At 43.9% G+C, this 14,677-nt stretch overlaps 1 protein-coding gene across 6 annotated transcripts in view; it reads left to right on the forward strand.

Annotated features, from left to right (window-relative positions):
* Positions 1-14,447, forward strand: part of SCARB1 (scavenger receptor class B member 1) — an 85,908-nt gene extending 71,461 nt beyond the window's left edge. For 2 of the 6 annotated variants that reach the window (XM_070762115.1, XM_070762117.1), the window contains exons 11-12: positions 4,717-4,863; positions 7,574-7,879. In XM_070762115.1, the coding sequence (XP_070618216.1) occupies positions 4,717-4,863; positions 7,574-7,786 (360 nt within the window). In that variant the 3' untranslated portion in view covers positions 7,787-7,879. Of the gene's footprint in view, positions 1-4,716; positions 4,864-7,573; positions 7,880-8,113; positions 8,271-12,589 lie in introns of those variants that run through there. The other 4 variants (XM_070762116.1, XM_070762119.1, XM_070762120.1 and 1 more) reach the window with 4 other exon arrangements.
* Positions 14,448-14,677: the final 230 nt, after the last annotated feature.

Genomic DNA, 14,677 nt, shown 5'->3' on the forward strand with positions numbered 1-14,677 from the left:
TTAATGCCTTTATAGTTGCACTAGTAGTTGTGGATGCCATGAGTTCAATTTCCAGCCACTTGGAGTATGCATCCACAACCAGTAAAAAGGATTGGCCCCTGATTGGTCCTGCAAAGTCAATATGTATTCTAGACCAGGGCCCTCTTGGTGTTGGCCACTCTGATGGTGTAACTTTTGGTGGGTTGGGTCTTGTTCTCTGGCAGGGTATACAACCACCCACCCATGACTCTATGTCCTTGTCCAACCCTGGCCACCATAAATGACTTCTGGCAATAGTTTTCATTTTGACTATTCCTGGGTGACCTATATGCAATAACTGCAATGCTTGCTTCTGTAAGGCTTTTGGAATAACAACCCTGTCTCCCCACAATATACAATCTTTTAACACATTTAATTCAAACTGTCTATTCTTAAAAGGTTGAAATTGGTTCGGTTGTTGTTCAATTGGCCATCCCTTTAGTATCCATTGTTTAATATATTTCAAAATTGGGTCTGCTTGTGTCTGATTGGCTATTTCTGTTGCTGTTAATAACGTTTGTTTACTAGATTCAATTAATAAAACGCTTGAGGCAGGGGCTGGATCATTGACTAATTCTGTTTGGGGGCACCTGCTTAATGCATCAGCATTTCCTATGTCTTTCCCCCCCCTGTGGATTAATGTATAATTGTAAGCGGCTAGAAAAATAGTCCAGCGAGTCATGCGAGGAGAAAGAAAGGCGGGAGTTTGTTTGTTTCCCGCCAAAATGCCTAAAAGCGGTTTATGGTCGGTGATTAGTGTAAAGGGCCGACCACAAAGGTAATAATGAAAACGTTTAACTCCAGCGACAAGGGCTAACGCCTCCTTGTCGAGCTGGGAGTAATTCCTTTCAGCTGCCGAAAGAGTTTTAGAATAATAGGCTATTGGGGCTTCTGTGCCGTCCGGAAAGTTATGGCTGAGGACGGCTCCTATGCCGAACGGTGAAGCGTCGCAGGTTAGGGATAAGGGCATAGCTACATTATATTGCACTAGGACACTATTGGAGGAAAGTAAATTTTTTACTGCTTGGAAAGCGGCTTGTTCTTTTGGTCCCCACGTCCAGGCAGAGTCTTTCTTTAGGAGGTTATGAAGTGGTTCTGCCACCGTCGCTTTCTGTTTAAGAAAGACGGAATAAAAGTTAAGGAGTCCTAGGAATGCTTGTAAGTCTGTCTTATCTGAAGGGGTGGGGGCATTTCTTATGGCATCAACTTTGTCATTTGTAGGGTGAATCCCAAAACGATCTATTGTAAACCCCAAGAATTCAACTTTGGGCACAGCCCAAGAACATTTGTCTGCTTTCAAATGGAGTCCTGTTTCTTTAAATTTGGTTAAAACGCGTCTGATTCTGTCCCATAACTCAGATTTGGATGTGGCAGATATTAATACGTCGTCGAAATATGGAACGACCCCAGGAATATTATTTAAAATGCGTTCCATCAAACCCTGAAAGATACCTGGGGCGGTAGAGACTCCAAACTGGAGCCGGGTGCATTTAAAGGCACCTCTATGAGTTACGATTGTCTGGGCTTCAGAGGTGTCTTGATCTACGGTGAGCTGTTGATATGCCTGTGCCAGGTCCAACTTCGCGAAGATGGACCCATTTCCTAAGGTGTGCAAGAGTTGTTGCACTACTGGGATTGGATAGGCATTATGCTGTAGTGCTTTATTAATCGTGGCTTTATAATCTGCGCAAATTCTAATAGAGCCATCCGGTTTAACGGGCGTTACAATAGGAGTTTCCCATTTAGCGTGGTCAGTGGGAACTAAAATGCCCTGAGCTATTAATTTGTCCAATTGTTCATCCACTTTAGGCAAAAGTGGAATGGGGATTCTGCGGGGCTTTAATCGGATGGGCGAAATATTTGGGTCCAAATTAAACGAAATGGGGCTGCCTGTATATTTACCCAGAGCGCTAGAGAAAACTTCGGGAAATTCTTTCAATAAATCATTTGGGTCAAAAGAGTCACATACATTGTTAACCCCTGAAATTTCAATACCTAAAGGTTGTAACCATCGAAGTCCCAGTAATGAGTGTTTAGGACCGTCAACCACTAATAGAGGTAAAAACCCTTGAAATTTTTTAAACGCAATAGGAACATTTAAGCATCCTAACACTGGAATTGAATGGCCCTGAAAATCACTCAAACCCGGTTCCCACGGTTGCAAGTCAGTTTGTTTTACACGAGGTAAATATAATTTAAGTTTTTCCCAAGGCATTATGGAATGTCTGGACCCGGTGTCTAATTCCATTTGGCAGGGGTGGCCGTTGAGGAAAAGGGAAACAAATAGCTTGTTTTCCGCAGCGGGAGAATTGCAGTTTACGGAAGAAGGGGAGTTACCTCGTTGGTTAGAAGAGGGCGAGTTGTCAGCCGGGCGGGAAACGTTGCGCGAAAACGGTGGTCGTCGATTCCTCGGTGAAAAATAGGGTCGTTGGTTTTGTTGAGTTGCTGGAGTTGGGTTGGCGGCGCGGCAGACTTCGGCGATGTGGCCGCGGCGCTGGCAACGGCGGCAGTAGGCGTCCTTGAAATGGCAGCGAAAACGAGGGTGGTTTCCGTTGCAGCCGGCACATCTGTCTGCACGGGAGGCTTCTTTGGCGTCGTGGTCGGAGGCTCTTCGGATTTGGAGACAGGTGTCGTCTGGAGTAGCGGATTCTGAGTGTTTTTCATCAGAAGGGCAGGCGTGCCAAGGTGATTCATTAGGAATGTGATGAACGGTTGAGGTTGCGCGTTTAATTTCGGCAACAGATGTTTCAGATACCTCGGAGGCTTTTGCTGCCTTAAGAATGTCTTGGAGAGAGGCATCCTCATCAACTAAGTATTTCTTCTGGAGCGTGATATTGGTTAGACCGAAAATAAGGCGGTCCATGAGCTGTTCCTCTGGATCCTTGTATTTGCACTTCGGGAGGAGTGCGCGTAGGCGAGTTATAAAATCGTTGGTGGATTCTCCGTCCGCTTGCCTCATCTGAGCGAATTGATGGCGGTATACGCGGACAGGAGTCGTCGGCTGATAATGGGCGGCAAGTTTTGCTTGTAGAGTTGACCATGCGACGGTTTCCAGGGTGTCTGGGTCAACGAGTGTAGAGGCTAGGCTGTAGACTTCTGTGCCGCAATAAGCGAGGAATATAGCTTTCTTCCTCTCGTCATCGGCGTCATGTAGATTGCTCGCTTTCAAGAAAAATGTAAATTTGGACATATACGAGGTCCAAGCTTCCGTCTCGGAGTTGAATACGGGCGGCGGTGGAGCCATGGCCGAGTTCATGGCTGCGTTAGCGGGAGTTCGACCTCTTCGTCGCCACTGAAAAGTCTGGACTCCGGTAGTCTTAAATCAAACTTGTTTATTCATGGCAAGAGAGAATACAAACACTGGAACGGTAGAATTGCCGGAATGAGGGCAACGGCTAACCCGTTGCCCTTTTATACTCTTTTTTAACGCGGGCTTTTACCAACTGACACACATTTAACTTTCGCGGCTATTTTCTGAATAGTCGCGTCTTAACCAATCGCAGATTTTCTGCGAATATTTTTAAACAAACACAACACATACAGTCATAAGTAGGAGGAGAGGGTGATAGGAATGATGAGGAAAAAATAATAGTAATAGTAATGCAGCCTTGGTGAATAGTTTGACAGTGTTGAGGGAATTATGTTTCATCAGACTTATGGCATTCATGAAAAAAACTGTTCTTGTGTCTAGTTGCCTTGTTTTGCAAGTCTATAGCATTGTTTTAAGGGTAGAAGTTGAAACAATTTATGTCCAGGATGTGAGGGGTCAGTAAATATTTTTGGAGCCCTCTTTTTGACTCGTGCAGTCTACAGGTGCTGAATGGAAGGCAGTTTGGCAGTAACTGTATTTTTCTGCAGTTCTGTCTTCTACCTTCCTTCCTTCCTCCCTCCCTCCCTCCCTCACCTCTTGTCTGTCTGTCTCTCTCCCTTCCTTCCTTCCTTCCACTTCTTTTCTTCCTCCCTCCCGCTTTCCTTCCCTCTCTTTATCTAAATATTTATTACTTAAATTGGTAACCTAGCACAATAGTCTTTCAAAATACATATATTGTATATAATAGTTTATTTCACACATGGTAGCTGAATTTTGCTGGTGACTTATGCTACCGTCTAAACATAAAACTAAAGTTCCTTTCAGGCAAAGTTTTGGTGGGTTGGTGGGAAGAAACTCTGGTCTGCCATTTGCCAACCTGCTGTGATGTCACAGGACATCCTAATCTAATCCAAATCCAAATGAAAGGGGGACGCCATGTTGATGAATGTTGGACAATCCACCAAGAGGGGCAAACTAGTCATAGAGAAGCTCTCTTCACTTCTCCTTTTTCTCAAGAATGAGGTGGGATGGACAAGGGGTTGGGGGAGAAGGTGCCCCTGGAATGCAAAGCCAAGAAGGATCCCTCACCACCCTCAAGCTAAACTGTGGGGAACAAAGTTGGATATTGGATTGTTTGTTTCCTTGGTTTCAGCCATGTTCTCCCACAGGAACGAAAAAACACTCACTGCATAATTCACAAAAGACATTGATCGACATAACCTGTAGACCAGTGTTTCCCAACCTTGGCCACTTGAAGGGTTACATATTTTTGTGTCGAATCACCCTGGTGTATTGAAGGAACATCACAGCTCCTTTTTTGCCTCTCGGCCCAACCCAGGGCCATATATTTAAAGAAAACTCACTGCATCTTTCTTTGTTCTGAGCAGAGTGGGGAGGTCATAGGAGATATTTTGCACGACTACTACACCCACCTGATAACCATCCCTTCATTGTTGGAATACCTGAAGTTCTGCCTCATGGGCCTGGGAGGCCTTCTGCTCTTGGCAGCTGGCTTAGTCGGGCTCAGGACCAAGGTAGGCACCAAATGACCTTAGATCTGCTGGTCTCCTTCCTTACAACGTCCTTGTTGTGTTTCTACCCTCCCTGTTGTCAATCAGATAATTACTTCTCTCCTCTTCCAAATGCTATTCTTGTTTTCTTCTCCTTTTTAACCTTCTTGTGTTTGCACAGAAAGCATTTTAAAAAACAAACAAGAAATTTGGAGCTGGTGTCAACAAAATTACATAACGTGACTCTTGCTAAACTTCTTGGGGGCTAAAACATATGAAGAATGGTTGCAGGAACTGGGCATGGTTTGTTTAATGAAAAGAAGGACCAGGGGAGACATGATAGCAGTCTTCCAGTATCTCAGAGGTTGCCCCAAAGAAGAAGGAGTCAAGCTATTCTCCAAAGCACCTGAGGGTAGAACAAGAAGCAATGGGTGAAAACTAAAAAGAGAGAGGAGTAACCTAGAACTAAGGAGAACATTTCTGACAGTTAGAACGGTTGATCAGTGGAACAACTTGCCTGCAGAAGTTGTTAATGCTCCAACACTGGTAGTTTTTAAGAAGATGTTGGATAACCATTTGTCTGAAGTATTGTAGGTTTTCCTGGCTAAGCAGGGGGGTTGGACCTGAAGACCTCCAAGGTCCCTTCCAACTCTCTTGTTATTATATTATATTCTCATTGAGAGCTTTCAGCAAGATGGCGATAAGTCTCTTTCGTTCCTGCTTCCAACCCAAAGTTAGCTTTCTACAAGCTGGGTGTTCTGCCTTCGTTCTGGGTCTACCCAGTTTGAGCTGCCATCTCTTTCTCTTTGAGATGAGATAGTCCAGTCCAAAGGAGAAAAGCTTCATTCTTGAAGTTCAGCTTTGGTTTAAGGCCATCTGCAATCAGGACTTAGCTGTGGACCTCCCAGAAAATTTAGAAGGCATCTCAGCCGGGAATGTCAACACAAAATTCAAGGTGTGCCTCAAAGAGAATGTAGTGGAAGATTCCTGATTCCCCTCCGAAATGGACAAAATCCAGAGCCATCAAATGATGAAGAAGAGGAAGAGGAGGAGGAGGAGGAGGAAGAAGAAGAAGAAGAAGAAGAAGAAGAAGAAGAAGAAGAAGAAGAAGAAGAAGAAGAAGAAGAAGAAGAAGAAAGTGGTTTGGGAAAATGAGAAGGACTACAACAAAAATGCTGGGTGGATAAAATAGTTTGAGGAAAAACTCTCACAGAACAAAATTAAACAGATGGAAATAACAACTGAAACGATCAGCAAACGAGTGAGGAAAGTAAAGAACTGGACATCACCTGCCAGTGACCAATTGCATGCATTTTGGCTCAAATATCTGACCAGTCTGCATGAAAAAATGGCCCAACAATTCAATGGGATGCTGCAAAAAGGAAGTATCAGTGAATGGTTGACAACTGGGAGAACATATCTGATACAAAAAGATCCAACAAAAGGAGCAGCACCAGGAAACTACAGGAAAGAAGAAGAAATTATAAATTTAGATGCAAAACTACAAAAGCAAATGCTAGGACACAGTGCAGCGATGGATTGCTCCCAGTTCAGCCCAGTTCTGCAAACCAGTAGTGGCGGCGGTGGAAGACTCTGCCCCCGCCAGGACACTTCTGCGCATGCGCAGAAACATTGCGTGCATGGGCGCACCAGTAGCAACAAGTTTTATAACTTACTACTGACACAGTGGGAGTGGAAGGGGAAAGTGAGGAGAAGGGAAGGGAGGAGAGGAGAGGCACTGACTTCTGTGGCAGAAGAATGAAGCATTAACATCAAACCTCAATTTTTTTTCTCTTCCATAATAATACAAACTATAACAACAAATCAATTGAATTAGTAAAACCCAAAATTGAATTAAAGTAGTGTTTCTCAACCTCTCCTCCTTATTCCTTGGGAAGTGGCGAGACCCCAAAGTCACAAGGTGCATCCAACGATCTCAAGAAACCCTCTGTCGCATCTGACCTCCCATGAGGCTGAGACAACAGTGTACAAATCCTTGGGCGGGGGGTGGGGGAGTGGGGTGCTGGACTAGAAGACCTCCAAGGTCCCTTCCAACTCTGTTATTCTCTATTCTGCAATGGAGACACCTCACTTCAACAGTTCGTTGGTTTGAAAAGGTCTCTCTCTCTGGGCACAATGAGAATATAGGCTCAAAACATTGATTTGGATGATTGGGAAACCTATCGAACTACAACCTTAAATTAACAATATCTTCAGCTTATAAAGAAAGCCTGTATAAAATATTTTACCATTGGCACCTCACTCCAGTAAGATTAGCAAAAATCTACCCAGGGATATCTCCGAAATGCTGGAAATGTAAACGGGAACTAGGAACATACTTCGACATGTGGTGGACATGTGCTGAGGCCAGAACCTATTGGAAAAAATTGGAACTGGACAAAAGATATTACACAAATTGATCTTAAATAGAGAATATATCTGCTGAGTAAAACTCTTCATTGGTGACAAGAAGGGCAATGGGCCAGTAAACACTCAGCTCCATTCAGTGGCCCAGACTCCACCGTGATGTAAGGGTTTATGGGTCATTAAAAGAAGATAACTAAAGCTTTATGAGGTTTCCTGCAGATTTCTGAATCTTTTCCGATTAAATCTGGCTAACCGGCAATTGTTTCGATGCTGGATGGGAAGACAGGGTTTAAAAAAAAGCGAAGCAAACTTTCTAAACCTTATTATCTTATGGTGTTCATGTTGGACCTGTTTACTTCCTCAACAGACATTGAATCTGTCAGGGCAAAAGGATCGGTCGGTTGCCATACAGATTCCACCTAGATCTGACATTAATTATGGGTATCATGGTCCTTTGGTAAGCGATCCTTCGGTGGATCAAAACACTGCAAGCTTCCCTAATCCACCTGTTGAATGTTACAGGAACCTTTTCCCAACACTAGCAACCTTTGTCAACTTTAATTATGTGTGTTTGTGTTAACGCCTTGTTGTTTTTTGTAGCATGGCTTTCAGCCCACCTACCGGGGCACTCAAACGACTGAAAACGTGTCGCATTCCCCCCACCCGTCTAATGATAACTCCGCTTCTCAATCACTTTTAAATCGTACTTTAAAATGATAAACCTAAATGTTTAAATGTGCTTAAATTGGAAACAATTAAACTGACCTCCTAAAGTTAATTTTAAAAGAATATAACCTAATCGATAAAACCGTTAAACCGCAGCTTCTTCCTTCCTTCATAACAACAACATAAATGTCCTTATAAAACTAATCTAAACTGTTTTAAAACCAGGCTAATTATTTTCTAGGGAAAAAGCTTTTTATTTTGGCGTAGTAATAAAAACCCAGGACCTAAAGGGGCGATCCCTGCCTCCAGGAAAAAAGCCAGGTTGGAATGGATGGAGATGCAATTGTAGGCGGCGATCTGAAAAAAAAAAAAAAGCCCTAAACCAAAAAAAGCAAAAGGTAACGTCAAATTCGCGGCTTAACCACAAAAAACCGTAGCTTTTAAAACCTCCTCGGGTTTAGAAATGGCTGCTGGAATGGCTCACTGCTTTAAAAAAACCCATTTTGTCTTTGCCGCAGCTAATCTTAGCCAAGTGCTTCTGCTTTTTAATGTGTGCGCCCCTAACTTTGTCATCGCCCCACTCATCTAATAACCCAATTAATCTGCTGTGACTTCTCCCCGCCCCCATTCCCCCCCTGTCTTTTCATACACACCAATGAAAAGATTGGAAGAATCGATCCGTCTTTGGATTTTGTTGCTTCACTAAACCTCGAATAGCGTAACTCTCGGCAGCTGACTAACCTTCCGTTAAACCTCTTTCTAAAATGCAATAATATGAAATTTCGTACGATGGGTATCTGTCAAACTGAAGCCTCCCCGGTGACCTCTGAGTGACTTTCCCCCCAATCAGAAAGAAGGAAGATACAGGAAATCCTCGATTTACGATCATTCTAAGTTACCAGTGGCCTTTTCCGAAGCTGCGTAAGACTCAGATCCGAAGTTTTGACAATCCCATTATCGCCTTTTGGCTGTATTTTCAGCATCCCACTGTCATATGACCCAAGATTGGCAATCTTTCATCAGGGTTTCAGATCAGGTTTGCTTAATGACTACGGCAGTGATGGCAAACCTATGGCACGGGTGCCACAGGTGGCATGTGGAGCCATATCTGTTGGCATGCAAGCTGTTGCCCTAGCTCAGTGATGGCAAACCTTTTTTTCCTCAGGTGCCGAAAGAACATGTGTGCATGCTATCATGCACGTGTGAGTGCTCACACCCATAATTCAATGCCTGGGGAGGATGGAAACAGCTTTCCCTGCCCCCTGGAGGCCCTCTGGAGGCTGGAAACTGCCTGTTTCTCAACTTCTGGTGGGCCCAGTAAGCTCGTGTTTCGCCCTCCCCAAACTCCAAAGGCTTCCCTGGAGGGTAAAAATGCCCTCCCCCATCCCCACGGAGGCTCTTTGGAAGCCAAAAATGTCCTCCCAGAGCTTCTGTGTGAGCCAAAGATCAGCTGGCTGGCACACACATGTACGTTGGAGATGAGCTAGGGCAATGGCTCGCCTGCCAGCAGATATGGCTCTGCGTGCCACCTGTGGCACCCATGTCATAGGTTCACCATCACTGCTCTAGCTCATCTCTAATGTGCATGTATGTGCCGGCCAGCTGGTTTTTTGGCTCGCAAAGAGGCTTTGGCTTCCAGAGAGCATCCGGTGGGATGGGGGAGGGTGTTTTTACCCTCCTCCGACTCCAGGGAAGCGTTTGGAGCCTGGGGAGGCCGAAACTCAAGCCTACTGGGCCCACCAGAAGTTGGTAAACAGGCCCTTTCCAGCCTCCAGAAGACCTCTGGGCAGTGAGGGAAGCTGTTTTCGCCCTCCTCAGGCATTGAATTTTGGGTGTGGGCACTCACGCATGTGCAACAGCGTGTGCACACGCTCTTTTGGCTCCCAAGGAAAAAAAGGTTCGCCATCACTGTACTATGGCATTTGCTTCATGGGAAAAAAGTTATTTAAAAAAACCCCAGTGATTCACTTAATGACCAGCATGACTTCAGGTGGCAATTCTGGGCTCGGTGATGGTCATAAATAGAGGATTTCTTGTACTCCTTAAATGTAACCTCTGGAATATTCTTGGATCGTCCATGGTGGAGGGCATGGAATCTTCAGAATGAAAACCCGGCAGGTTGAGAGCCCAGAAGGATCCTTGGTGATCTCTGAGCTTAGTGGTACTCTTGAAGACATTTCAGGTAATATCATCAATGTGGGGGGGGAGAAGGGAGGAGGAGGAGAATGACGGTAAGGTCCTTGGTGCCCTCTGAGTGTGGCTGTTTTCGTGCCGACCCAAACTAGTACTGATGATGCTACCTAGCTGGGTCATGAAACATCTGTAAGAAAGCAACTAAGCTCGGAGAAGGTCCCCACGGTAGTCCTCCTTCTCTTTCTCCTCCATGGATGATGTTAAATAGTTGGGTCATGAAACGTCTGCAAGAAACCCAGAGCATCTCAAGAATCCCTCATTTCAACTCCGAGCTACAAATATTCTCCTTTATGGAGTTGCGGTGGCACAGTGGTTAGAATGCAGGACAACGGGCTACTTCTGCCCACTGCTAGACGTTCTATCCTGAGCAGCTCAAGGTTGACTCAGCCTTCTGTCCTTCCAAGGTGGATAAAATGAGGAGACCCGGATTGTGGGAGGCATGAGGCTGACTCTGTAAACCGCTTAGAGAGGGCTGTAAAGCAGTATATAAGTCTAAGGGCAATTGCTATTGCTTTATTAACAACTCAAAGGGATTGTTCTGTGTTGCATTGGAGGCGAGAACTTTCAATGCTGATACACTTGGCATATTTCTTAAATCTGCAATAGCAAAGCACATTTTGCTGTGTGTTTTGCTACCTTATTCAAAAGAACCCTTGAATAAGGGATTGTTGACATTCTGCAGTCCTTAGAAAAGAAACCGGAAAAGGAAAGATTGGGAGAGTCATTACGTTGGCTGCTTGGCTAAAGTGTGGCCTCACCACACTCAAAGCTGGTCTGTTTGCCCCGTTTCTCTAAACCGAAAATTAATTTTGGCTTCCTCTTTAGTGGGGTTACACTGGCTCAGTGGCGAAGACATGGAGCTTGTTGATCAGAAAGGTGATCCATTTGGATATTAGATAATCAATATTATTATATAATAATAATAATATATAATATGTATTATATGAGGGTTGCCCAGAAAATAATGCACCACGTTTTTTCTCTCAGCCTACAGTAATAGTATGAATGTGAAACTTTAGATATGCAGTGGTCTCTCGATTTTCGTGGGTTCGAACTTTGAGAAATGGCTATACCACGTTTTTTCAAAAATATTAATTAAAAAATATTTTGTGGGTTTTTTCCCTATACCACGGTTTTTCATCAAACTTTCGTCCACCTTTAATAAATATTTTTTTTAATAAACTTTAATAAATAAACATGGTGAGTAATAATCTAAATGGTTGCTAAGGGAATGAGAAATTGCAGTTTAGGGGTTTAAAGTGTTAAGGGAAGGCTTGTGATACTGTTCATAGCCAAAAATAGTGTATTTACTTCCGCATCTCTACTTCGCGGAAATTCGACTTTCGCGGGCGGTCTCGGAACGCATCCCCCACAAAAATCGAGGGAATACTGTACATTATTTGAATTGTCAGGAGTGCGTGTGTAAATTTTGCATTTCTTCAGACAGATAGCTTAGCTGCAGGAGTGTTTTGAAATGGTGTCTATAAGTGATGTAGATTATAAGTAGTGTGTCGTCATCGAATTTCTCACTGTGGAGAAAGAAACTGTTGGGAACATTCACAAACGTTTGTGTACAGTTTGTGGAGAATCTGCAGTCGATAGAAGTACGGTTAGTCGCTGGGCACAGAGGGTGAAGTCCTTAGAAGTGATTGGCACAGTGCAGAAATGGCTTTGTGACCAGAACAAGGAGTGGTACTGACAGGGCATACACGCCATTGTGTCTCGCTGAAAAGGACGGAGATTATGTGGAAAAATAGGGAGTATTTTATTTATTTATTTATTTATTTTCTTTATTAGATTTGTATGCCTCCCCTCTCTGAAGACTCGGGGCGGCTCACAACAATAATAAAACAGTGTAACAAATCTAATATTGAAATAAAAATATATAAAAACCCCAGCAGTTAAAACCATACAACACATACATACCAAACATAAAATATAAGTATAGAAGAAACGTCATTCTTTCTTGTGTGTAAGTTTCATTGTGTTCAGTAAATAATTATTGAAGAAAAAAAAGTGGTATGCTACTTTCTGGGCGACCCTCGTAATATATCAATATACTGTATTACATAATTAGATTATCAAGACTGATATGACTATAAAACAGTGGTTTAGAGACACAAGCCAGAATCAAACCATGGCTTGTTTGAATCCAATCAAATTCATTGACCATAATTAAACCAGTTTGATTTGGCTTGATTTAATAAATTAAACAACAGGCAGTGAGATTCAGGCGCATCCCGTTAAATCCGCTTCTCCAACCTGGAGACTCATGCAGAGAACTTGATGCTGCAGTTTTTAACCGTGATTGGGGAAACGATCTTGGTTTGTTCCATTATCGCTGAAGGACACCAGGTTGGGCTAAACCGCAGGATTCAGTTGCAGAGGGACCTCTGGTTTGTTAGAGCATCTTGGCAAGGATGCGAGGTCAGAAAAGGGAAGTTTGTCTCAGTTGAGGAATCAACCCAACCTCAACCCATCTCAGGACGGTGCAAATTCTAACTTAACTTCTCCTCCTTTTCAGAGAAAGACAGCAACAGGGACTTTGCAAACACCTGATTGTCCGGAAGCTTCGGAAACCAGCCCGCTTCTGCCAACAATCACAATTCACAACAGCGGTGACACCTGATAAGCATCCTTCTTGCGTAGGATCACAAGTTCTTGTTTTTTTAATCAAGTGGACAAATGGGGGTGGGTGAAATGAAAGGGAACCGATGACCCCATTCGAAACTTAAAGACCGCGTTGCCTCTGGGAAGGAGTTGGGGACCCCCTCCCCAAGCAGCCAACCTACACCCAGGTGGTTTTTCTCCTCATGCCAAGATTTGAAGAAATCAACAGGCAACTTCGGAGTTGGAGGACTGATGGAGGAATCCTTGGAGCAGCAAAAGCAAAAGACTCCAAATCCATTCCCTCCCTTTGCTGGATCATTTCTAGCTTCTCGTCCCCCAGGAAGCCATTTGACCCTTCGGGAAGGGGAATCACCCACTGTCGGCCTTACTGCACAATTCTCCCGTCGTCTCCTTTGCATCCCCTGAGAAATTTGGGAGGGCCTCTTCTGAGGGTCTTCCTTCACCCAGTTATCCGCCTGTGGACAAAGCAGGCTATTATCTTAACTTTTCCCTTGGCGGCATCCCTTTAGGCGCTGGGAAAATTGGGAGATTCAGGCAAGTTCAAATGAGGGTCACGATTTATTGCAAGCTTCAGTGCTCTACAAAAATCTGAGCTACTAATGGCCAAGGGGAAGTTAAGGAAGGAATTCAAGGTGAGCTGGATTTAACATCTCTTGTGGGCAGGCGGAGACTCCTGATGGATGATGTGTTTGGCCCCTCTCCCTCAGGTTCAGCCTGGTCGTCTCCTACACATCTTTTCTCCCTCGGTCTTTCTCCACATATACCGTGTGAGAAACTAGGGAGGGCTCCTTCTAATCCTCATTCTCTACCCATGATGCAGCTGAGGGCTCAGCAATCCCTTATCTCAGTGTTTCCCAACCTTGGCAACTTGAAGATATTTGGACTTCAACTCCCAGAATTCCCCAGCCAGCATCCACTGGCTGGGGAATTCTGGGAGTTGAAGTCCAAATATCGTCAAGTTGCCAAGGTTGGGAAACACTGCCTTATCTGACCACCTCCTTGGCAGTGTCTCTGGGTCCTTTTCTCCCAAGGCCATTCTCACATTCCTTTTACCTATGGGGCTATTCATATAGCTGTCCGATTGTTGTGTCTGCAAAAGACCCTTTACTTGTAGCCTCCTTCCCTATTTTGACACGAGCGCTTGCTCGCACACAGCTGTCGTTCAATTCTGCCTCCGTGCAGCAAACACACACAAAGACAAAATCAACCGAGCACAAATTTGTGGATGCAGCTGAACGGTTCCTAATTGGTCTGGCAACACTAGAAACACATATCAGTTTTCTCCGACAATCTTATCAGTATTTAGAAGCACCAGCACAATATCCAGACACAGCAGCTGGAAATAGACATTGGGGCAGGTGTGTGTATGTGTGTGTGTCTGTCTTTGCACAGGGAACAAACATTTTCACTGTGAACACTTGAAACCCAACACGTGAATCTCCTTCCAGGGGAGACCCCAACACCCCCCCAAAATTCATTCTGCCTTTTTCAGCAAGCACCTCTTAAAAAAAAAAGAAGCAAATTATTTTATTCACCTTTTTAAAAAAAAATCACAATAAAGACTAATACAAACTAAACTAGTAAAAAAAAGATTTGGAAGGTGCAGAAAAGGAAAAGGAAAATGATGAGAGAAAGGCAACAAAGAGAAGAATGATGATTTTAAAACTCAGTTTCCACCTTCATTATATGGAGCACAAGCTAATATAACTGTTCACATCTTTTAAAATTGCAAATAAATTTTTAAAAAATAACCTTCTCCACTTAGTTTGAGTTTTATCTACACGCAATCCAGAAATGGTCACCCATGCAGCAAAAAGTCCACAAGGAGTTACCAGAACTCTCTAAAAATGCAAGTAGTCTCCAACTTACAACTGGTCTTCACACTTACATCACTAGCAGCCATCCCCACAGTCATGTGATTAACATCCAGCCATGTGGCAACTGACATACAGCGGTACCTCTACGTACGCACTTAATTTGT

Source organism: Erythrolamprus reginae, chromosome 10 (assembly GCF_031021105.1).
Source record: "Erythrolamprus reginae isolate rEryReg1 chromosome 10, rEryReg1.hap1, whole genome shotgun sequence".
NCBI classification, from domain to species: Eukaryota; Metazoa; Chordata; class Lepidosauria; order Squamata; family Dipsadidae; genus Erythrolamprus; species Erythrolamprus reginae.